Source organism: Vigna angularis, chromosome 2 (assembly GCF_016808095.1).
Source record: "Vigna angularis cultivar LongXiaoDou No.4 chromosome 2, ASM1680809v1, whole genome shotgun sequence".
Taxonomy (NCBI): Eukaryota; Viridiplantae; Streptophyta; class Magnoliopsida; order Fabales; family Fabaceae; genus Vigna; species Vigna angularis.
This window is the reverse complement of record NC_068971.1, coordinates 15,336,521-15,362,981: the sequence shown is the minus strand read 5'-3', so window position 1 is coordinate 15,362,981 and position 26,461 is coordinate 15,336,521. Positions and strand designations below refer to the sequence as shown.

Below are 26,461 nucleotides of genomic sequence, written 5' to 3'. Positions count from 1 at the left end.
ACAATCACAAATATTGTCTAAGTGCTAATTAATTATCTTAAGTGATAATTGATTATTGCAGAGTTTTTCTGACTCCAAAACAAATTTTAAATCAAATAGTACAAGGAATCAACCATAAATAAAGCCCTATACATAAATATACATATTACAAAAGCTTTAACACAAAACACAAGTCTTCAGAAAGATCTTTTTGCAACTTAAGCACTTGAGACTTGATTTAGGCATCATTAAAACTTCTAACTTCAATATTTTGCTAACACCAAGTACCAATATCACCACCAGTAAATTGAAGGATGCGTATTGATCTCATTAATATTAAGATATAAGCCAAAGACCAACATCCTAAAAAATATGACGAGTAGCGATACAAAATGACACAACTTTCCACAAGTATTTAACATGTACTATGTTAAGCCTAAGGAGATAATGTACTATATACGTTCCAGTATCCTTTGGCCATGATAATATAGAACCTGATCCTAGCCTAATACATGTCGGCTTGGTAGGTCAACATGTACTTGACCCACATCTACTCGGCCTGAACGAGGTCATACCAATTACACTATTAGTCACATTAATTTAAAAGTTAAACCAAAATATTCATAATTAATTACAATAACTCAAGATTAACAAGTGATTAGGCCACATGGCTTAGGCCTATCCAAGTAAGGGCCCATGAATAGTAAATATAAATAGTACATTGTATGAGGTACATTAGTTACGTTCAATTATTATCATATTAATTACGTTCTAACGCACTTGACTAACTTGAACGTCAAAGTGTCTTTTGTAGGAACAATCCATATTTGGCTAAGAGAGAATGAGTACTCTTGTAGATGATGGATATCCCTAAAGTTGAAGGCTTAAAGCATTTATAGTGTTTTTCAAAGTCTTCACATGATATATTTGGCTTTATAACAACAAGGAAAAACTAATGCATTCACAGACATTGGTGTCATTAACATTTTTACAAATGATAGCTTGGAAAATAGAAAACATAGAGAAACAAATGATAGCTTTCAAAGAATAATTCATTCTATATCGATCATAATAATAGGAAATTATCCACAAATATGTAATTTAGAGGTACAAATGAAGTGATCATAGATGAAATACAACCTTCAAATGAAGTTTTTTGAACATTAATTGTTGTTTTGAAGTTGCAATCACAAATAAGAGACTAAAAACATGTGACATTTCCATCCTAAGGAAAATAACACACAATGTGATGTTAAATAAGCAAGAATAATTTTATTCTTTAAAGATCAAGTTTCATACTCATGTATCTTAAATATTGAATCCAAGAGTATAAATGAAACATGATAGATTATAACAGTGAAAGAATAATTCAATCAATTCACAAGGAATAATGTTTGAATCCTAATTCCTAAGCTAAGAGGAAAAATCATCATAACCAAGTGAGTTTATAGGATCAAGCTTGACGAGCAAGAAAAGTGGTAAGAAATAATTAAATTAGTAGTTTGAGATTATAGTATGCAACCACACAATATGTTGTAATATTATTCAACAAAATGTTTGCATAACTAAAAGTATTTTAAAAGAAAACACATATACAATATATGTGTGTGTTTAGGTGTTCTAATTTTCGATAAGATATTTTAAATTGGTCTCCAATTTTTTTTCTCAATTAGGTCTTAATTTTTTAAAAATTGATGTAGTTTGTTCCTTTTTATTGGACTTGTACCAAATTTGTTAAAGATATGTCATATGTCATATGTCACTGTGACTTTTTTTGTTTTTGTTTTTATTTTATTTTAATTTTTTGGAAAAACAAATGTTCACGTGTCAAGTCAGTATTGTGCCATGTGACCGTGACAACACCACATGTCAATGATATGGTCAAATATCATTATCTTATATTTAATCCCGTCCTTGCATTATTATTTTGATTCCATTTAGTCCTCTTTTTTTATAAATAAAGCAATTTTTTCTTGTTCATATTGAAACCAAATTTAAATTTTATGTAAATGTTATATTGATATTTTTATTAAATATTTATAGAATTATTTTAAAACTAACTCTGACTATAATCTTATTAAAAATACTTTTATTAACATGAGTGAATATTTTTAAAAGATTATAGTTAAAGTTTGTTTAAAAATAATTCCAAAAATAGATTAATAAAAATGTGAATTTTAATAAAAATATCAGTATAAAATTTATATAAAAATTAAATTTGATCTCAAATTGAAGAAAGAAAAAATATTCCATTTTAAAAAAATTAACACTAAATTAAATAAAAGAACATAGGGATCGAATTAAATATAAGAAAATGACACATGACAATAATACTGACACATTACATTACCACTGTCACATCACATTGACAATGTCACATGACATGATATTGACTTGACACATAAATAATTAAAAATAGTAATAATAAAAAATAAAAATAAAATAAAAAAATCACGAAGTGATAGGTAACATATCTTTAATGTTGTTGGTACATTACTAATAAAACCAAATTACATATTTTTAAAAAAAAATTGAGACTTAATTGAGACACAAAAATATAATTGGAGAACCAATTTGAAATATTTTAACCAAAATTAGGACTAAAAACATATTTAAATATTTTGAGTTTAATTTCTAAACTTACAACCTTAGCTACACATGTACTAAGTATAGTCATAACAAGTTCCCAAAAAAAAGGTAAACTACCAAATAGGAGATAAGTATACATAAATCAATCCCATCTACGAGTCATATGCACATTATTATAAACAAAACCATAGTCCACTATGTCCAATTTCCTTAAGGGTGTGTTCGCATTAGTGGAATACACTATTCAAGTGAAAAAGCTAGGAATGGTTTGCGAGATTGATTGTGTTCGTGCCGTTTGATCTGCAACAATGGAATTACGCTGATTTGCGAGATATGCTCTTTTCGATCACCTCGCTATCTTAGTGCGATTTGCAGTGATTTTTAATAAAATGTCATTTCTGCCCTCATAACTTTCTAAATATCACGAGAAAAATAACACGTTAAAATGTGTATTTACTTTGAGGTAGTTGTGCAAATGTTGTGTTGAACTGAAGTTTTGTTGGTTGATTGCAGCAACAAAGGTCATATGAGGTAATGGTTTTTTGTGAGTTTTTTGTTGTTCTTGCAGGTTGGAGTCATTTCATTGAGATGAATACTAGGAAGGGACTTGATGTTAACAAGGTTGATGGATGCAAATGAAGAAAATAGAGGTTGAAGACAAAGAATGAAGATGTAGAAGAGGAGAAACCATGGTCGTATTCGGTTCCACCTCAATCAAGAAAATTGAATGGGGTTGTATTTGATTCCCCGCCAGTGTATTCGGTTCCCCTCTTGTGAGATCTGGTTTATGCCACTGTATTCGATTCCTCCTCCATGGTATTCGATTCCCGCTTCGTGTATTCGCAAGGGGAAGTGTGTATTCAGTTCCCACCTCCATGCTATTCGATTCTCGCTTAGTGTACATATGTGTATTCGGTTCCATGGGTTCCCTGCAACTTGCAAATATCATGTATATTGCTTTACATTAGACAATACTTACTTGCAAATATCATCTCATGAGATAGGCTGCTCAATTGCAATTTAGAGGACAACGTATATGGTTGGTTGTAGTGAAAGATTTGATGTCAAAGGGAATGAGATTTGCCAAGGAGGTTATACACACACTCATGCACACATACAATGCTACTTTATCTTTCTTCTCACAATAGATACAACTATTTTTTCTTCAGGCTTTCTGGATGCTCTACAGGTATCACAACATTTTCAAGCCTCAAATTTATTATAATATGAAAGCAAAATTTATTACAATATCTCTTGTTTTATGGTCATCTTAACCATTGACTTATAGTATTTGGTTAAACTATTTCAAAGAAGCTTAATATGAAATAAATTATCATTTATATTCAAACTCCATGTTGATACATGTTGTTTTTAATCATGGACTTTTGGCAAGGTTTTTCACCAAACCTGAGTAGGAACTTTTTGCGATTAAATTGAATTTTTAAAATCATTGTTTAATTTTCGGTTAATGATTTGTTTCTTCATAAATATTAAATTTTATTTCAATATAAAAAACATACACTTGGTAGTAAATTATATTAAAAAAAAATTATATTTTAAAAATGATTATTTCAATGTACTAAATTACAACTTTTTTACATTTTTAAAATTAATTAAATTAATTTTAATTTTTTTCTCTTTATAAACATTTTTGTAATTAAATATATCATTAACAATTATCATTTTATATTACTTTTATAACTAGAAGTATTTTGATAATCTTCAATTTCTACTTTTTATCTATCACATCAGTAAAATTCTACACTAATTTTTACAAACTTTACTTCCAAATTCACTCTTACTTACTTCCAAATTCACTGAAAAAAACAACAATCAATTCATCATCAAATCTTCTAAAATCCATCAACTCACTTTTCTCAAATCAATCTTCTAAAAGAACATACTCTAATAAATTAATTTAAGTTAATAAATATACAATCAAAACTACACTATGTCCAATTTCCTTAATAGATTGATTTAAGTTAATAAATATACACCAAAAAATATTGATAAACACTTTACGAAAAATTGACAACAAGTATATCCAATTAGATATTAGCACTTGACCAAATTAAAAACTTTGTTCTCTAAGTGGATTACATTATTATATATTAAATAGTGTAAAACATCTTAGAAACATGCGTGTGTTTAGGTGTGCACTCAATTCTCAATTTCTTATTAACTATTACAATATCTATACCTTCTAAACATTTTAACTCAAATTAACTATTCAAGACCTAGTATGATATGGAGTTAATATATATATATATATATATATATATATATATATTTCTTTTAAATTAAGGAACCTTTTAAAGTTTCAAACTGACAAATCAGAATAACGTAAACATTTAATTAATATATTTAGTTATGAACGTTATCAATTTAAGAATGCCATATGCTGATTTTATAAATGTTACGTGGTAATATACGAATATACCAATAAATATAAACTAGATCACTAAAAAATGTCAATTAAAAGATAATAAAATGTTGGAAAATAAAATGACAGACATATTAATTAAACATTGAGTATAAAAATCATTATTGTTTTTAGAAGTAGGTTAATTTTATATTATTTAATTATTTTCGATTATAGGGTAAAGCAGCTTCTCAAATTGATTAATGTGATGTAATGTAATGTATATAAACATTATTTGTTGGAATATTTTAAATATTTGTTGGACTCTATTACTCTCTCTATATATATTATTTAATAATTTTACAATAAAGTTATCGTATTTTAAACTAAGAGAAATTGACATTTGAAAATGTAAACTGCAATTTGAAAATAAATTTAATTTAAATTATAATAAAATATCTGTAATATTAGTTATAAAATGTTTTCATTATATTAACTGCTATAATTATGTCATGATTCTTTTTATTCTTACAGATGATTATTAATAATAAAAACTAAAACATTGGTTAACACACATAAAATCACTATAACATTATGTTAAATTGTTATAGATTATAATTCATATATATGACATCAGAAATAGAAATTCTGAACTCTCATTGGCCAACATGCGTGGTGACACATCACAATGACACGTGTTCTTAATTTCCTTCTAACCTCGAAGCATCTAGATTTTCTCTCCCGCGAACTCTGTTTATAAAGCAAAACGTCACTGTGATCTCAGGCTATTCATGAAGTTCCCGTTTTTGATTTCAAATTTCCTCTGCGAAGTATTTGGATTCGGATATGAGGACCCGTTTAGTCTCCACGCGGGTCATCATCGTGGCCTCTCTTTGTTTCCTAGCAAGCATGAAATTGGAAGCCAAAACCGTCGACCCCTACAAGGTTACAAAAAGTTCTTTTGTTGTGGGATTTGGGAATTTGTGGTCGAAATGTGTTGAATTTGGGCAATTTCAAATGAATTATTGGTAGGCTAGTTGCATTTTCGTTACGGTCTGTGGAATTCGATGACCAGCTTAACTTTTTGTTGTTGCTTTGAATGCTCAATTTCGGTGCTTTCTAAAATTGAGAAATTTGGGTGTTTAGATTAGGGATTTGGGTAACCTTATTCTTTTTCTTGCTGGAATTACGTGGCCCGAGTTTGTTTTTTTTTCTTGGCTTCATCGTATCAAGCAAAGTGTTGTGTCCTTCAATTGAAGGATACTCATTTGCAATTATCTGCCTTTACTTGTTGCTAAAGCCTGAATGAGAAAAAGGTGTTTTGTTTATATGTTTCAAGTCGTCATTGTTCAAATATCGAGACGGAGAAAGAAAAGAGGAATTTCTTTTATGTATTTATTTAATTTTGAGAGCATGACCTGATAATACCCGCTTCAATTGTTCAGGTTCTTGGGGTCGATAAGAATGCAAGTCAGCGGGAAATTCAGAAGGCTTTCCACAAGTATGTATACTTGGTGCTCTTGTTTTTTACATTTTCTCAAATAGATTCAGTCTCTTGTAACTTATTTTACATATTGGCGTGACTCTTATTTTATTTTTTAGGTTGTCTCTCCAGTATCACCCTGACAAGAACAAAGCCAAGAGTGCGCAAGAGAAGTTTGCTCAGATCAATAATGGTATAGATTTTTTTTTTTCTCTTTTCACACATTTACTCGCCCGACATGCGCACACACACACACGAGCTCATGTTTACTGGAACAAAGAGTTGATACTGTAATAAATTATAAAAGTAATGACAGGCTGTTTTTGTGCTAGCTTTCTACATTTACCTTGTTTGAGGATTCTCATATGTGCCTTTCTTTCATTTAACAGCCTATGACATTTTATCTGATGAAGAGAAGAGAAAGAATTATGACATGTATGGTGATGTAAATGGTAATCCTGGATTTCCTGGTGGCCATCCTGGATTTCAAGGTGGCCATCCTGGATTTCAAGGTGGTCATCCCGGAGGTCGTGGTGGATATACTTACTTTACAGAGGGTGGTCCTGGACAAAGCCATTTTAACTTCAAATCAGGGGGAGATTGGCAAGGAGGATCTAAGTCATTCTCCTTTTCCTCTGGTGGCTCGGGTGGTTCCAATTCTTTTGGGTTTGGCTTGGATGATATTTTTGGCAGTATTTTTGGTGGTGGAGGTGCTGGGAGTCAGTTTGGTGGTTTTGGCAGTTCAGCTAATACTGAAGGGACGTCCACAGCTTCTCCCCAACGTCTCACATCTATAAATTCACGTATCTACAAGAAAGAGATAGAAAATGCAGGGATGACTTGGATTTTGTTGTCTTATAGACCTAAAAGTGCATCGAAGAATATCCAATACTTTGAGTCCACTGTAGAGGAGGTTGCCAGTACATTACAGGGAGCTGTGAAGGTTATTACTTAACTTTTAATTGGCCTGGATATATTTTTGGTACTTGCAGACCTGACTACGTTTGGTTGTAGTTTAAGAAATATTTTGTTAGTTTTGTTCCTCATTAAGTTTTAAAACTTCTGAAAATGATTGGAATCACCTTACAGTGTTGGCTTGGCATGCCTATGTACACATGTTGAGTCAGCAATAATTTTCAGATAACTTATCTAGATATGACATCCAAGTGTGTGTCACGTAGTGATGATGATGATGATTCAAATTAACAGAAAAAACTTTTGGAGGTCTAAAGTCACGTTTAGCCATGATCCTATTTTATTGATTGTTTGAAGTTATCGTGGCTTATATCTCTATTTTGTGTGACAGGTTGGAAGCATTAACTGTGATAAGGAAGTCTCGTTGTGTAAAGAGCTTGGCATGTATCCACAAAATGCTCCTAGAATTTTTGTTTTTTCTTACAAGGAGAATGAAATAGGTTCTTTGGTGGAGTACAGTGGACACTTGGCTGCTAAGAATTTGAAGGCTTTCGTTCAAGAACACTTGCCAAGGTTTTCCAAGCGAACCAACTTGAATAATCTGGACCAATTTAGCACTACGGCAAAGTTGCCTAGGGTGCTGCTTCTCTCCACCAAGAAGGACACTCCAGTAATTTGGCGTGTTCTTAGTGGCTTGTTTCACAAACGCATTATTTTCAGTGATGCACAGGTGTGTGAATGCTGGACGCCAAACACATTATTTTCCTCTGTTGATTTCCTTCTTTACGTATTGGGAAAGTCATATACTTTGAATGTTAAGATTTAATGTATACATTGAATGATTTGTAGGTGGACGATGTTTCTGATCTAAGAATAAAAAGTCTAGGAGTTGATGCACTTCCATCAATTGTTGGTTGGCTACCTAATGGAGAGAAACGTGTTCTGAAAACTGGGATTTCTGTAAAAGATTTAAAATCTGCAGTTCTCGATCTTAGTAAAATACTTGATAGTTTTGTAGAGGCAAGTAAAAAGGAAGCATCAGCTCAGGCCAAGAAGGCAAAAACTGATCCAGACGACGGACGCATACCATTGCTTTCTCAATCCAACTTTGAGGCTCTCTGTGGTGCTAAAGCTCCTGTCTGCATAATTGGCGCCTTCAGATCTTCTAAAGCCAGAGAAAAGCTAGAATCAATCCTCTCTTTGGTTAGAATGCATTTCATTCACTTACTAGTTTAATGGGGTTATGTAATTTTTTGTTTTTCTGAAAGGAAGCACTATGCAAATTTTCAGGTCTCTCAAAAATCTTTGTCAAGAAGACCAAATGGTGGGAGCAGCAGCTCTAGGGACTCCATTTCTTATGCTTTATTAGATGCTGCAAAGCATCAGTCATTTCTAAAGGCATTTGACAAAACAGGTTATAAATCATCAGATAAGTTGTTGATTGCTTACAAACCTCGTAGAGGAAAGTACAGTGTATTTAGGGATGAAATGACAATAGAGGAGGTAGAGAATTTCGTTGCCTCCGTTCTCAGTGGAGATATACCCTTCAGAGAAACGAGTGGGAAGGCTGTACTAGAGCATTAGGTCATGAAACTGGGTTTGCAATGTTTTGGCTGCATGCTCATGTACATAGTCAAAGAGTTAGTTATATAGAATCTTGTTTTTTTAAACAAGCAAGAGTACAAATGAAGTAATATAACTAAATAGGATATTGTTCCATGTTTGTTTGTTTGTTCCTGCTATTAACCAGCTTTAAAACCGTGGATGATGTGGAGTTTTTCTATCCCCACAATCATTCTTTCTGACCAATTATTTCCTGGACCTAAGATTTCTCTCCTACCCTTTCTACACTCATTTTTTTTCTGATTGATTAATCAGAAAATAAAATAGCATTTGATATAAGAGGGCCCCTATTTTTTTTAAATAATTCAATATTTTTATTTGATATCAATAAGAGTTTTAGGAATAATTAATAGTAATTGAATTATGTACTTTTAACACATTCTATTATTAGTTAAATTTTATTCAAACTTTAAATAAAAATGTACAATTATTTTAATTATTAAAAATAAAAAATATTTGAAAAGCGCATGTTAGCATTGCTAGCATTTTTATCAAATCCTAATTATTTGAAGCTATTTACTCCTCAATCATTTATAAAAATTTAATTTAAATTAATTATTACGAAAAGTATGAATTTTAATATGCAATAGCGAAAAGTATTATTCAATAATTTCAATTTGATAGTTTTTTTCTAAAATTTGATTATTTTTTAAATTTAAATAACTATTACAATAGAAACATTATCTAAAAAAAATTATCTACGATAAAATTATAAAAATTATTTAAATTTTTTTTATTTGTATAAAGGATTTTTTATTTTATTTACACAATTTTTAATAAATAATAATAATAATTTTATTATTGTCTGTTAACATAGAAAAAGAGAAAAAAAAAAAGAGTGCACATCAACGCTTTTTGGTAAGAAAACTTACACAATGAAATATGGACTACTTTTCTTGAGGGTTTTTTTTATCCACACTTTTGCTCTATTTTTTTTTTTTAATTTTGTTGTAAGTTTTCCTGTACTGTAAAATCCAAAAATTGTACTTTTATAATAAAACATACATATTATCTCTTTTTAATCATATATTAATATATTTACTATATATTTACATTACATAGCCTAAAACATATATACTAAAATATATACAAGAATATAAAATTGTAACATCCCAAATAATTATATACAGGTGTCAACATTTAATAATATGATAGAACCATTACTACAATAAAAAAGTCAAACTTACAGTTATTACAAAAATAACTATAAAATTTTTCGAACTATACAAGAGCTTCCTATACTGCTACCAAACGTTCATCATATAACCGAATTGTTATATTTACAGAACAAAAATAGTGAACAGTCGGTTCACCAAAACTATCTATACTATATGATCGAACGATCATCTCCTATTCAGCATGAGTCTCACCATCCAGCTTTTATTCCAACGTAAGCACTTCCCCTTCTGCTCACATCCAACAAGGATGATCATTGCAATAAAAAACCGAACAACAACATGGATAAAAACATAAAATAAGGGTAAGCTACTATAATTCAATTAAGCATGCATTCGTACATGAAATAAAACTACAAATCATTACAGACCGAATGCTATAGCATACAAGAGCCAACATAGATATCACACATAACTTGAATATCATAATTCACGTACGACTGACACTTGACTTGACCATCCGGATTGTATGAATACGTAGCTTGAGGCTGTTCGTGCACTCGGATGGTGTAGTAACTGGAAAACCATCAGCTGTCACCCGAGATTAGTCCGTTATAACTCACCCAAGAACCTATGGGCTAGGACCTCCCGCCATTCTCACACAATGACTTACCTATCTCTACTTGAGAATTGGTAATTATCAGAATATCAGGATGAACTCCGTGAATTTCACTATCTGTATTCATACTTTACTACAACATTATCCTTACACTAAGACATTCCTCCCCGGAATTCTCTTCCACATTACTTGAAACAAACTTTTACTTGAATACCAATAATACTTCCCATACATAATAGATCATTGCTATAAATAAGCAACCAGCACCAATCCACAACATCAACATTGAAAGATCAAACAACATTTCATATAAGAAGATCGAACGCTCAAATAACACCACCCTTAATTACAAACGAACAGAAAGGATCTAAACAACAGACGAATATAACCTAACGTTTATTTAATACATAGGACTTTAACATGAGCCGAACACAGCTTAAGAATAGAACACTCGAATTAAACCAAATACTTAATATAAGACCGAACCATATTTAACTATCCTCAATACTAGAACGAATGATATTTCACTATCCTCAAAGTAATAACTAACGATATTCTACTATTCTCAAAACAAGAACGAATGGTATTTCACTATCCTCAAAGTAATAACAAACGATATTCTACTATTCTCAACAAGAACGAACGTTATTTCACTATCCTCAAAGTAATAATGAACGATATTCTACTATTCTCAAAACAAGAACGAACGTTATTTCACTATTTGACAAAACCGAACGCTTAAAGCTTATACTGAACACTTATAATTACTCTTACAAACTATTCATCAAACCTAATACTTTTAAGGAAACCGAACGTTAATACCTTTTAGCTGAAATACACCTAAACTGGTATCCGATCATAAACGAACGTATTTTAAGCCTAGTCCCATTACGAAGTCTACTAATAATAATATATGAGCTATCACAAACTAAAATACCTAATCCAATAAGACTGATTATAAATATATATAACCATCAACACTTAATATATTTATCACTCCCTATAACTGAACTATTATACCCTGGTAAAGCTAGACTGCTAACTCTATTGATAACTTATTCTCTGACCATAACCGAACGGTTGAGACCGAACACCCAACTATTTTACATATTTTTTTGCAGAATCCTTATAGACTTATACAAAACCACCAAAAACCCAGAAACATGCATTTCATACACTAATATACAATTCATCAATCAACTCATTTCATATATACACAAAATCATCACATGCATAATTAAATTTAATAGCTTCCCTTACCTCTTAACAGACCGATCGCTCACAATACGAACTTTGCACCACGACCAACACTCAAACGCCCATATTCACTGCTTAAAGAAACGAACCAACCCAAGGACCAATATGATCAGATTTGAAGAAAAAGAAGAAGACAACTACATGCAACTAGAAACTAAACTTGCATGTACCAAAAAAAACTAGATTTTCTTAGAAGTAAAAGAACCTACCAGTTCAAACCACTAAACGATCGGTTGAAAGAAGGATCCTTGCCACCAGCAACCTTAAATACCCTCTGATGGATGATCAGATGGAAGAAAACATGAGAATTAATGGAGGAAAATATGATAATTTTAGAGAGAAGTTAGAGAGAAGGAGGAGAAACCAGTTCAGAAGGTTTGGAGGAGAAGATTGCATGCAGAAATTGAAACCAGCTTTTAAAATTTTAGATTATATATTTCCTCAACAAACTGATCGTCCACTCTCCTGCAGCCACCTGTCTTCCACTTCCTGAGTCTCATTCCCTTCTTGCAGACACACGTTTCCCACTAAGATGGGAAATTTAATGGTTCTGACAAAAATCATCATAAAATTATATAATAATTAACATCTATTTAATTAAATTCAAATTAGGATAAAAAAATTATCATAAAATTATATAATAATTACAATCTATTCAATAAAATATATAATAATTAACATCTAATTAATTAAATATATAATAATTAACATCAAGAAATAGTAACTAACGTAGTTAACATCAATACCTATTCTATTAACCATATAATAATTAACATATATTTAGTTATTAACATCAATATATAATAATTAACATAATCAACATCAATATATGTAATCACTATAAATCAAACACATTAATATTCATCCGATTAACACTAGATATATAATTAATGATAGATATATACTTATCTATCTCACTATTTAATTTGTTTGTTTACTTATATAAGTCAATACTTTATGATAATTTGAAATTTTATTTAATTTTGTAATTTTACTAACATTAAATATTAACAATTCAACAATATATTTTTAGTTATTTTATATATATATATATATAAGACATTTATTTATCACAATGATATCTTCTGTTTCCACCACACGCATCTATCCTCTACATAATTCAGGTAATTAAATACTAGGAGTGACATTTAAGGTGGAAAATAGAGCTGTCAAAATGGGTCATAATCTGCGAGCCAACCTGTTCCACCAAGGGTTTGAGCCGGGTTAGGTTTGAAAAAATTGTATTTTTTTTATGCGGGTCAGATTTTAACCCGGCTCATGCGGGTTGAACCCGTGGTGGACCGGGTTGACCCACCAACCCACCTACCTAATTTTATTTTATTAAAATTTAATTTTAATTTTATATAAAATATTTATTATTTTGTTTTTGCTTGAAAAAATTATTTAAGTTCTTTATTTTCAAAATTAATTAAACACTTATGTTGGGAGTGAAATTTGGGAATGAAATTTGTTTAGATTTGAATTATAGAAAATTTGTAATTTTTTTATTTTAAAAAAATTGTAATTAAATGAGTCAGCGAGCCAACCCGTTTATCCACCAACCCGTGGTGGGTCAAGCTGGGTTCGAATTTTTCTGGCTCGCTAATAAATGAACCGGGCCGGGTTGGCTCACTGAGTGACCAACCCGTGGTGACCCGTTTTGACAGCTCTAGTGATAAAGTATTTGTTTGAACAATATATATGTCATTTGGCTATATATTAATCCTTGAGTAATATCCTTATGGATAAAAGAGAATTGATTTACTCTCATCATTGCTTGAATCACGAGTACAAAAGCTTGAATGTCACCCTATATTGCTTAAACAACAAACTAGCACTTGAGCAACATGTTCCTAGTGGAAAGGGAATTAATATTTTTTCTCTTATGCCTAAATTAGTGATTGAGAGAAAAGACTCATTTGCTTATTCATAAGTGTCTAAAATAATAAAAAAATTATATAAATTTGACACTTATAATGTTTTAATTAATAATAATTTAACAATCCCTTTCAGTTTATAATTACAAAATAAAGTAGTAAAAAAAAGAAAAATAGGAAATTGATGAATTTATGATGATTTACTGCAATTTCTCATAGAATTAAAGATAGAATTAAAGATGATGTAGTTGAGTTCCAAAATTCATGGTTGAACGACAATAAGACAATTAAGGAAAAATCCAAAATGTGAATTTTGCAGCTGAGACATAATAAAATAATGCTCAACACTTGAGGTGGTACATGACCGAGCTATTGGGTACAAACAAAGTCTCACATCAGATAAAATAAGAAATGGACATGAGTTTATATACACATAAAATACTTGCATTAGTAAGAGGCCTTTTGGAGTGGTACCAAAAGCAAACCCATGAGAGCTTGGCCCAAACCGGACAATATCTTACCAATGTAGAGATCTATGTGTATGTGTGAGTGTTGTCCCTCCCTACACAAACCATAAGAAAATGGTGTTTAAATAAAGATCTAACGTCCTTATTTTAAATATTACGTGAAGGATCAATTAAATCATCTTACTATTGCTAAAGGCTTCCACATGATCTAGAAAGTAGGCTAGATAAAAACACTTAAGACAAGGATTCATTCAACCAGAAGTGAAGAAAACATATTATGTCTGAAGTCCTTAGGTTTTTGGACTGTAGGAATGGGTCTAGATCTATCTTTAAGTACTCCTAAGACATTAAATGATTTGCATATTAAATAGACAAGATAGTAGTAGTAGAAGAAAATGAGATGAAATCCAACCATAACCTCTACTCCACTTAATCTATATAATATATACTACTATCAATATTTTCCTAATACAAAAGATAAAAAACTAACTACCAATATACTTGCTAAATTTTTGTGGATATGATAACCTCCATTTGGTTGTAGTACAATCGACTTGATGCACTTATCAATAAGTCACACAATTGAATAACTCTTTTAAAACTTGATATTGTGTGATGTTGGGGCTTAAGCCCTATGGATATAAGATCTCATCTTAACTTTACTCCCATCACTTATATCACCAAACTTCCAAAACTTACCACATTGCATGAGAAACTTTATCGCTTCAGTGATAATACGCTCTTTATAATACATGTTAGCTCAAGGCTTAAGAAATATATGCAAAAAATGACCAAAACCAACAAGTAACATGTTGGATCGAGCAATTACCCCTAAACAAAAAGTTATAGCTCATGGTTACGATGTAATTCTTTTGATTTAAGAGCATAACAACCAAAGCATCACACTTTGAACATGACATGACCTATTTGACTACATCATAAGACAATTGATACCTCCTACAATAAATCTTCCCATTCACATTGTCCTATTAGGAATCAAACTCATGACATCGACTCTGATACCAATTGTTAGATAAAGTGTTTACTACCCATAAGGATAACTATAATAAGGATACAATTTTTTTTAGTTAAGTACATAACAACCTCAATGCCATGCTTTCATCATGACTTGACCCATTTTGTCTTCGCCATACGATAATTGATGCTACATGCAATATAATACACAACAATATGAACAAACATTCAATTATCCCTATCTATTATAACAAGTTTTAAGCCTCATATTTGATCCATATTTTACATTAAAAACCATACAATATATCATTAATTGGATATATGTATCTTCAACACTCAAATTTAGTATATAAAAAAGTCATTCACTTGAAATCATACTTGATGTTAAGATTCATTTATCACTTGTATAGAATTCCAAGTTCACCATAATTATCAAAATAATTGTAGCCTTAGTTCTATAGGTTAACAGTTTGGGATTTTGAGCCTGTTGACCCGTATAAGCTCGACCTACATAGCCCGCAACCTGCATAGGCCTAGGATGGGGTGAGGAGGAATGGCCCACTAACTTGCATTTTCTAGATTTAACATTTGTTTGAGTTGATGATGTTGTTGCAATGTAGTTGATTATTCTCTATAATTAGAATCTTGAGCTCTTATCATCATGTACTGGATATATTTTATTTATCTTAGTAGTACAAAAATATTATGTAAAGTGTTTCATAATCATAATATTATATAAAGTCATGATGTTGAAATATATGATATGGTCTCTATCAATTAAAATAAAAAGAAAACTCTTATATAAAACCAAAGACCAACATTATACTACACGAAATAAGTTTTTTTTTATATTAAAGTTAATGATGCATAATCTCAATTCCCAATTACACAACATGAGTACACTTTCAAATTGCATATAAATTTGAATAAATGTATATCAATAAAAATATTCAAAATTTTAAGTGATATTTAAGTTTTTTATGGATATTTTTGCCAATAAATGGAATATGTTGTGTAGTTCTTAATTTGATATATACGCTATACGAGTCGGGTCGGATACAAATAGTGTCTACTCGTTACCTGACCCACATAAAAAAATCGTACCTGTTACCCGTCTTGCTACCAAAAATAAAAAAACCCATGAATTTTTTTTTGAACCTGTGGGTACCCGTTGGATACCAGCAGATTTAATTTTTCTTTTATAAAAGTCAGATTTGTCAACAAGTCATATCCCATTATCTCAAGCTACGTCCCTTTAAATAAACAAAGTGCAGTAACTGGTTCATCATTATGTAACAACTATTATAGAATTCCAAGACACCACATCCCTCACACTCATGCCATCAAAAACCCTATGTGCATGCTCAACCTACTAAACTTTGAATACATATTAATCAAAGCATTGCAAACAAAAATATCACTTTTCAACCCATGCTTTATCATGTACAAATGAACCAACATCCCACAAATAACATCATTCACTTACACACAAACAAAAAGCACACTTGTCACCATAACTGTATGCATCTTCAACCCTTCAACCTTCATCCTACTTAAAACACCTGACCCCCTGGTTGCTTTCCCATTCTGAAGAAACCCCAAAATCATCATGTTCCAAGACCCTACATCTCAAACGGGCATATCATCACCTTGTGGGAAACATCCACAACATTAAACCTTGAATACAAATGAATCAAGGAAGCAGCCAAATACACATCATGCTCAAACAAACACCCACCTACTCAAATATGATTCAATCACTAGGATACACATCATGCTATTGGTACCAGGGTTCAATCACTACCCTTGAAAAACTCACACCCACCCATTCAAACATGATTTACGGAAGATAAAAAAAAACAAGAACAAACCCCAATAGTAGTAAATCTTTGGCACTTGGACGAAAAAATGCTTACCTGTTCATAAGTCCTTAATAGTAGAGAGTGAAAAATGCTTTCCAAAATACTTCTCTAGTACTTGAACGACAACAGAAAGTGAAAATAAAAAGAACCTCAACAATAACTTAGTAGAACATAATAAGGATAAAAATGTAATTTTATTTCCTTAACAAGTAGTGGATATCCGCAGGTATAAGTAGTGTCATACCTGACCCTGACCCATCAATGAATGGGTACTAAATTACCCGCTACTCGCAGGTACCAATTATTCGCAACAAATTTTACCAGTTGATACCTGTGGATGCAGGTAATTTGTCATTCCTATATACACTATTAGATTAAGGAATTGCTTAAAAAAGAGTTATACGGTCCAAAAAATAACGGGATGGGCCAACCCAACTCGCATTTTGTGAACCTCCAAGACAGGTTTAAACAGGTCGGATCAGCCCGCATTACCACCTCTACTTAGTTCAACTCTCTTGTGTAGCAAGTACTTAATTAACAAGCAACAACAACTCTCATATAAAAGAATAAATTCTCAAAAACCTCTAAAAACCAAAAGAAGGTACACCCAAATAACTAAGATACCTATTGATGTTAAAAAAACTAGTATAACAACATTTCTTTGCTAATTGAAAAAATGAAACTAAATATAATTATAAATGGAAGCAACAAGAGAAAATATAGAAGTAATTTAAACTAAGATTTTTTTTATGTACATTAAATTTCAGTAAGATGAGGATAACTATATGTTGGAGGTGAAATCTGTTTGAAAAATAAGGAAGAATATCTTCCTAAAATTAAATAAAAGGAAAAGATAGTTTAAAGAATAAAATTTGGAAACATAAAGAAACTTTAGAAATGAATAAGTAATGACATTTCTAATTTATATTTATAAATATAACTAAGACTTTCAGCCATTATCATTCTAAAGTATTTATTCTAAATTGAAGAAAAAACCATTCTTACATAAACAAAATCTGTATATTTAAACTTAATTTTGAAAATAATATAATTAATTCCTAAAATTTAATGAAAAATTAATGGAACCTTTTATTTATTTTTTTTATCTTTTTTTTTATATGAGAAAAACATTAACGATTTTTATTTTTTTTTCACAAATATATATATATATATATAAAGAAATTTTACAATATTTAAAAATATATTTGTAAAATTCCCGAAAATGATATTTTAGAAGTGATGATAGTTTAAAAATAGTGAGACTCGGTTATTTCAATATTAAATAATTTAGTTATAAATAGTTTTGTTATAAACGAGTTTTATTATTTTAAAACGTATCATCTCTCTAGAAACCACTTTTCTAAAGTTATCTACTTTCTCTCTAAGCGTTCTTGGTCCTAAGTCATTTGTTTGACGATTAGGAGGTGTCTAGATGATCACAACGTCAATGTCTGCAAATATAGCCAATCAATTTCAAGAATAGAGCAAGTAAGTTTCGACTCTTTTTTTCTCTTCCATTCCTAATCTGTTTTTAAAAGAATCTTGTATTGTTGCATGTGTTATCATGCTTCTCCTAGTCATTCTTAGTTCATCTAGAGTTCTAAAGACTCTGTTCGTTTTCAATTTGGTGACTCGTAGGTTCGTTTAGAGATTATTTGTGTTTCAAGCAATCGGCAGAATGTTTCTTTGAGTTGGACAATTTATTGCAAGGTAAGGGAAGCTAATTTGCTTTTCATAAATGTAGTAAGATGGGTGAAATAAGTTAATTTGTGTGTATGTGTTTATATAAAAATTGATGGTGTTAAATTGGGCAAAAATATTGAGAGATTGTAAATTTTGGATGTGTTTTGATAATTTTCATTGTATGATTGTTATTGTGAGTTATTGCATGAGGAATTTAATGTATTGTTGAGATAAAATTGTATTAATAATGATGGTTGTGAATATATGAAATTATAGTTCATATTGTAGCTTGAATTGATGTTGTAGGTATGTCAATGTTGGAATAATGAGAACAATGTAAAATCTGCAGTCTGATATTTCTCTTGGAGTGTTTTGTGATTTGTTAGTATCATTAGATGGTGATATAAAGAAGGTTAAGGAAGGGAGATAAAATGAGTTCAAATCCTACTTGATTTTGAGTGAAAATTAGGGATTTTGGTAAGTGAGTTTTTGAGTAAGTAGTTGGTTAGGTAAAAGAGAAGTTTAGGGATTGTTTTGAAGTCCATTAGGACTTGTGAGAGTGGTTAAACTAGAAAAATCTGCTTTGTAATGCATAAAAGAGTTGGAGAGGGCTTGTTGGAGTGATTTTGAGTTTATTAAGGGATTTTTGAGTATTGAATCTTTAAAGGAGCAGTTTTGTGGAGTAGGAGTTGATTTAGGGTCTATTGTTGAGTCAATTGGAACTTGTTGGTGTAGTAAAACCAGTGACATAAGTGGTAAAAGAGAGGTAGAAACGAGATTGGGTAGCTTAGATAGCTTAATTTGGTTTGGAGTTGCAAATTTGAGTTATAATAGTTTTTTCAGAGTTTTCTTAGGGTTTGGAGGGTTCTAGAGGCCTTTAAAAGTTGGGGTTAAAGTGTTCAAAGTGAGAAAAATGAGTTTGGTACCTACTGATAACGCTAACACCCAAATAGTGCGTTGAGCGCCCATTTTCCAATGGCTAGGGTGCTGAGTGCTAGCCCCTAGGCACTCGAGTGCTATTGGACTGCATTGCAAAAGTTTTGGGGAGTTTTCAGAGTTCCGATTATCGGTTTTTGACTTTCTTTAGGTCATTTTGGACCCTTCTGGAGCTGTTGGTGGGGTTTCAAAGCTATTTTCCTTACCTAAATATGAGTATCAAGATGCCATGAAATTGTGTTATTGTGTGATTTCTGATGACGTGTATGGATGTTTCTATTTTTTTAATGTATGATTAGTATTCTCATGTATTGGTGTATTATTTGAATGTGAAAGTGTATGGACATATGTATGATTTCAAATGGTTTTCAAGGTCGGAAAAGAGAAGTCCAAGGAGGAATATCTTATGAGGGGATTCATGTGTATAAATAATATAAATTGTAAAAATTGTAAGAAGCTGATATGGGGTTATCTTGATACTCTAATGATCATCCATGCTCAATTAGAGAATGACAAGTCATGTTGTGAGAGGAGCAAGAACTTCTAGTCTGAGGGCCTTTCTTCATGGTGATAAAGGGCATTTTAAGGACTAAACTTGTGTGACAGCATTGAGTGGGTCAATTGTTCCACTACACAAGTGTAGAACCTTCCATGGCTCGATATTTATACTATATATTAATGGATTTGGCCAAGTTCGAGTCAGTGGTATGAATGAAAAAGATGTTTTGGATACGTTTAAATGGTGAGAGATGTTCTACTAATTGTATAATTGAAATTGTATGTTAAATTTTATTTTTCCATGTTAAACTATTTTATCACTAACTTACCCTTGTTATTTTGTTTTTTACAATAATCATTTGGTATGAGCTTAGGAAGGGAACATTTTTTCAGTTAATTCAGCAGTTGATTGAGGAAAAAACATCGTGCTTTTCTCCTCTATTAATCTCATGTTCTTTATTTAATAATTTTATATGGCAATATTAATATCCGTACTTATTTATCTATATTTTAAATATTGGTATGCATATTTACTTACACGTATTTGTACAAAAATTAACAGAGTAGTTGATAAATCTTTTAAAATATGTGTAATCGTATAAAAAATATTTAATTTGAATATCACGCCAGTGTGCATTTAAAGAAATAAAATATATTTAATTTTAGTCTCTGAAATTTAAAAAAAAACGCTCAATTATTTATTATCACCTTTTATTTCCTAAAAATATGTTATACTATAAACTAATTTATATATATATAAATGAATCTTGAATTTAGGAACATTTTTTTCTTGGCTTTTTCTTCCTCTCACGGATAAAATTTATCGCGGATCACATATATTGTGATCCTTACGCTAAGTTTAACCTGAATCTGTTTATGATCACTGCCTTCAAAAGGAAGCTGTACATAATATGTCAATTCGTCAAATACAAAGGAACCTGTCAGAAGAATCTTGCCAAGACTTTCGACGAAAACCCTGTGTAATGATAAAAATTATGTAGTAAAGGAATAAAACAGTGGAATGAGAATACTTATTAAAAGTTAACGCTCTCTGCACCAATACAGAGTTTTCACCCACTAAAGGTCTCAACAAAAGAAATGAATAGAAAAATGAACCGACAGAAAGAGAGGTTCGACATTCAATCCATTCTCCGTTCTCTTTCTTCTTTTGTCCCAATTTATGCTTCCTCTCACATCACAAAATCCTTCAAACGTGTGCTGGCCTTTCTGTTACGTGTCCCCTTGCCCATTTTCTATATTTTTGTACCAATTGCCACATGTCCTGTTCTAACTAATTTTGCAATTGATTCATCTACCCTCTTTTCATTGTCATCTGCTTTATCAATTGTTACAATTCCTCCTCCATTGAAAATAACCTTGTCCTCAAGGTTAAAATTAGGAAAATTTGTTGTCAAAGTGTGATGATCTTCCCATGTGACTTGGTGTGGTTGAACTTGATAGGTGGCTCTAATAATGACGCGTGTCTCTAGTATGGAAGCAGGTTATATTACGGTTTCCGAATCAACTACTTGTATGGGTAGAGGAACTATGCTGTATCATGGTTGTCGTAACACATTTTCAATTGTGATATTTGAAAAACTGGATGGATCTTCATGTTTTCTGGCAATTGGAGCTTGTAAGCCACGTTTCCAATCCTCTGCAGAATTGGAAAAGGGCCAAAGTATCTCAAGCCAAGTTTCTGATTTTTTTCGCAAGGCCAAGGAATGTTGCTGATACAGTTGTAGCTTCACCAAAACCTTGTCCCCTACTTGCAATTCAAGAGATTTCCTCTTTTGATCAGCATACTTCTTTTGAATTTGCTGAGCTCTAAGTAAATTTGTTTTCAATTTACTTAGCACTTCATCACGAATGAGCAATTATTCTTGAACTGTGGGGATGCTGGTTGTTGGGAACATATTTGAGCAACTTGGGTGGGTCTCTACCATAAACAACCTTGAAAGGTGTCATTCCACTACTGGTATGAGAGGCTGTATTGTACTAATATTGAGCCCATATAATGAACTTAGACCAGTGTTTTGGTTTGTCTAAACAAAAACATCTCAAATACATCTCAAGGCACTTGGTAAGAGCTTCAGATTGGTCATCCGTCTGGGGTGGTAAGCTGTTGACATTTTCAAAGTTGTGCCACTCAACATGAATAAGTGCTACTAAAACTAACTTATGAAAACCCTATCCTGATCAGAAACTATTGATTTGGGAATTCCATGGAGTTTAACCACCATGTGTATGAAGATCTCAGCTACTTGTTTGCTCTTAAAATCACTTTTAAATGTAGCAAAATGAGCATATTTTGAGAGTCTGTCAATGACTACCAAAATTACAGTATAACCATGAGAAGGAGGAAGTCCTATGATGAAATCCATTGCCAAATCTTCCCAGATTAAATTAGGAACAGGTAGTGGTTGAAGTAATCCCACAGGAACAGTATTAGCCGTCTTAGCTTGTTGGCACTCTAAGCATTGTTTAACAAACTTCTTGATATCATCATGCATACTAGACCAATGAAATTGGGAAGCAATTCTCGCTAACGTGCGAGTGTAACCAGCGTGACCACCCGTTATTGAGCTATGATACTCCTTCAAAATTTGAGATATCAAGTCCAATTTAAGAGGGACCACAAGTTTATCTTTCCAAAGTAGCAGTTTGTCCTGCAGCGTATAATGTGGACCTGGAGGTGAGTTACTGTTGCATTTTTGTACTATAGCTGCAATATGAGGATCTTCCAGTTGGGCCTTTCGTAAATTCTCAATGAATGTACTGTGAATTTGACACAAAGCCATGAAGGATCTAGAAAGAGAATCTGCTGGAATGTTCTCTTTGCTTGGCTTATACTCAATAGTGAAGTCATAACCCAATAGTTTTGGCAACCAGGTTTGTTGTTCTGGAGTTTGCAACGATTGATCATTCAAAGATCTAAGACTCTTCTGGTCTGTTCTTATGATAAACTTGTGGCCCAATAAATAGTGTCGAAATTTTGCAATAGCCTCCGAAATAGCATAAAATTCCCTGGTATAAGTCAATTGCTTATGCATCCTTGGGGATAACTTCTTAGAAAAAGAGGCAATGGATGACAGTCTTGACTTAGAATAGCTCCAATACCGTGGCCAGAGGCATCAGTTTCGAAAATGAAGGGTTTAGAAAAATTCGGAAGAGCTAACACTAGAGTTGCAGTGATTCTCTTCTTCAGTTCTTGAAAAGCCGTATTAGTAGTATCATCCCACCAAAAACTGTCTTTCTTGAGAAGATTAGTCAAAGAGGTTGTAATAGAAGCATACCCTTTAATGAATCTCCTGTAATAGCCAGTGAGGCCCAACAATCCTCTAAGTTGTTTGAGGTTCGTTGGAATTGGCCAATCAATCACAGCCTGAATCTTCTCTTTGTCCATAGCAACTCCTTCTCCACATAATGTATGTCCCAAATAGTCAATTTGATTTAACCCAAATGAACATTTGGATAACTTTGCAAACAGTTTATGATGTTATAACAACTTCAAAACTTCTTCTAAGTGTTGTAGATGCATTGTCCAACTAGAGTTGTAGACAAGTATATCATCAAAGAAGACAAGGACACTCTTCCTCAAAAGTCCTTTGCACACATCATTCATCAAACTTTGAAAAATTGTCGGGGCATTAGTGAGGCCAAAAGGCATTACCAGCCGTTCATAATGTCCCTAGTGTGTTCTAAAAGCAATTTTACACATGTCTTCTTCCTTCACCAAAATCTAGTGATAACCAGATCTGAGATCGATTTTGGAGAAGATCTAGCACCATATAATTCATCAATTAACTCATCCACCGTGGGAATAGGGAAACTATCCTTGATGGTAATGGCATTTAGAGCCCTATAATCAGTGCAAAACCTCCAAGTGTCATCTTTCTTCTTAACCAATATGATGGGAGAAGAGAAAGGGCTATTGCTAGGAGAAATTATACCATCATCCAACGTATCTTTCACCATTTTTTCAATCTGTTCCTTTTGACTATGGAGATATCTATAAGGCTTAACTTTCACCGGTTGAGCACCCTTAATTAAGGGAATGGAGTGGTTGTGAAGTCGGGATGGAGGTAAACCAGAGGGTATGGAAAAGACTTGTTTGTACGTGTGCAACAGGATGGCCAGATCAGGGGCAATATTTGTTGGCAAGTCTAGAGGTTGGTCTGTGGAAAGTGTGGTGAAAGAAAAATGGAGGGAATATAATTCAGCAATGGCTTGAGTTTGGTGGAATCTTTTAAGGTAGTGGCAGTGAGCTTGTGATGGTAATTGAGTTTAGTCCCCATATAAAGTAATGAATTGGTTGTTTAATAAAAACTTGATGGTTAGCTTGCTATAATCTGCTATGTGAGGGCCTAGAGTTGAGAGCCAAGAGGCTCCAAGGACCGAATCAGCACCCGAAACTAGAAGCAAATAAACTGGTTATATGAGAGAATTCCCTTGAATCTTCACCTCTAGATTATTGACAAGGCCTTCAGCATGAAGAGCATGACCATTCCCCACCAAAACTTTAATTTCCAGAATTGGCTTGACAGGAAACTTTAAGTAATGAGCAATTCGAGGTTGCAAAAAATTATTGGAGCTACCACTGTCAAGGAGCACCTGGACTTCTACTCCATTGATCAAACTATTAAACCGCATAGTCCCCAAACCGGAGGCACCTTTCAAAGCATTATAAGACAAGTGAGGTTCCAACAAAACTGGAGATTCCAAGTTTAGCTCACTTGGAGCATATTCTTGTGCAGGTAGTACTTCCTCTTCTTCAAGTTGCAACAGCAGGTATTGCCTATTTGGACATCTATGTGAAGGAGTGAACTTGTCATCACATGTAAAACATAGTCCTTTTTATCTTCGAAGTTGCATTTCTGCAGAGGTCATCTTTTTTATGGGTGTGGTATTGGTGGGACTAGGTAAAAGTGGGGGTAAACTGGTCATTTTGAGGGATTGAGAGAGATTGGGGTTGGTGGCTTGTGTATTACGACTAAAGGTGTTGTGGTAGGTTTTGGGCTTGGGTATATATTTTTCCTCATAGAGTTTGGCCAGTGACACGCATCTTAGTAACGTGGTTGGATTTTGAGCAAGAACATCACGTCTAATATCAAGTTTGAGTCTTCCCACAAAGCAATCCAATATGGCTTTAGCAGTAATACCCTATACTCTATTAGCCAAGGTTGTGAACTTCACATAGTAATTTTGAACAGAATTTTCCTGAGTCAATTTGAATAAAGTAGATCTGATACATTCATAAGGAGAAGGTCCATATTCCAGTTCCAGAGCTCTAGTAAAAGCAATCCAAGTTGGAAAAGCATTATCACGCATTTGCATTTAAAACCAATGAACTACCTCTTTATAAAGGTGTATGGCAACAATAGTGAGTCTCTGGTCATCCGGAGTGTGATAATAGAAAAAAAATTGCTCGAACGAAGCAGTATTATGTGTGCCTCCCAAACGAAGTAATGAGTCCAGATTTGACTCTAGTGTCTCAAAACGAGTAGCGCGGTCTTTCTCACAAGCAGCTAATAGCTCCATAAGCTTCTTCATCTCCTTATCTTGAACGTCCAAAGCCTCCACCATTTTATTCATAGTTTCTGATAGATCTTTGAGACGGTTCACTTCAGCCATGAGTTCCTTCATGCGCGTATCCTCGGCCATGACTCAATGAAAGCACCAGTTGTAATGATAAAAATTATGTAGTAAAGGAATGAAACAGTGTAATGAGAATATTTATTAAAAGTTAACACTCTCTGCACTAGTACAGAATTTTCACCCACTAAAGGTCTCAACAAAAAGAATGAATACAAAAATGAACCGACAGAGAGAGGTTCGACATTCAATCCATTCTCCTTTCTCTTTTTTCCCAATTTATGCTCTCTCTCACATCACAAAATCCTTCTAACGTGTCCTGGCCTTTCTGTTATGTGTTCCCTTGCCCATTTTCTCAATTTTTGTACCAATTGTCACCTTTCCTTTTCTAACTAATTCTACAATTGACTCATCTACCCTTTTTCATTGTCCTCTGCTTTAAATGATATAATCTAAAATAAATTTTTAAGTTGGTACAGTTCAAAATATATTAAAACTGTTATATTATACAACTAGATATAGGTTTAAGTATTATACAACTATATATTGTACAGCACATTTTAAAAAATTTTAATTTCACAATCTAAAATATATTTTTGAATTATGTAATTCGTAATATATTTTTG

At 32.2% G+C, this 26,461-nt stretch overlaps 1 protein-coding gene across 1 annotated transcript; it reads left to right on the top strand.

The window, feature by feature from the left end:
• Positions 1-5,695: 5,695 nt before the first annotated feature.
• Positions 5,696-9,047, top strand: LOC108320380 (dnaJ protein ERDJ3A). The gene is made up of 7 exons (XM_017551784.2): positions 5,696-5,875; positions 6,376-6,431; positions 6,533-6,606; positions 6,803-7,356; positions 7,720-8,058; positions 8,178-8,531; positions 8,619-9,047. Exons 1-7 carry the CDS (start codon positions 5,777-5,779, stop codon positions 8,910-8,912), a joined length of 1,770 nt encoding a protein of 589 aa, XP_017407273.1. The 5' UTR covers positions 5,696-5,776; the 3' UTR covers positions 8,913-9,047.
• Positions 9,048-26,461: the final 17,414 nt, after the last annotated feature.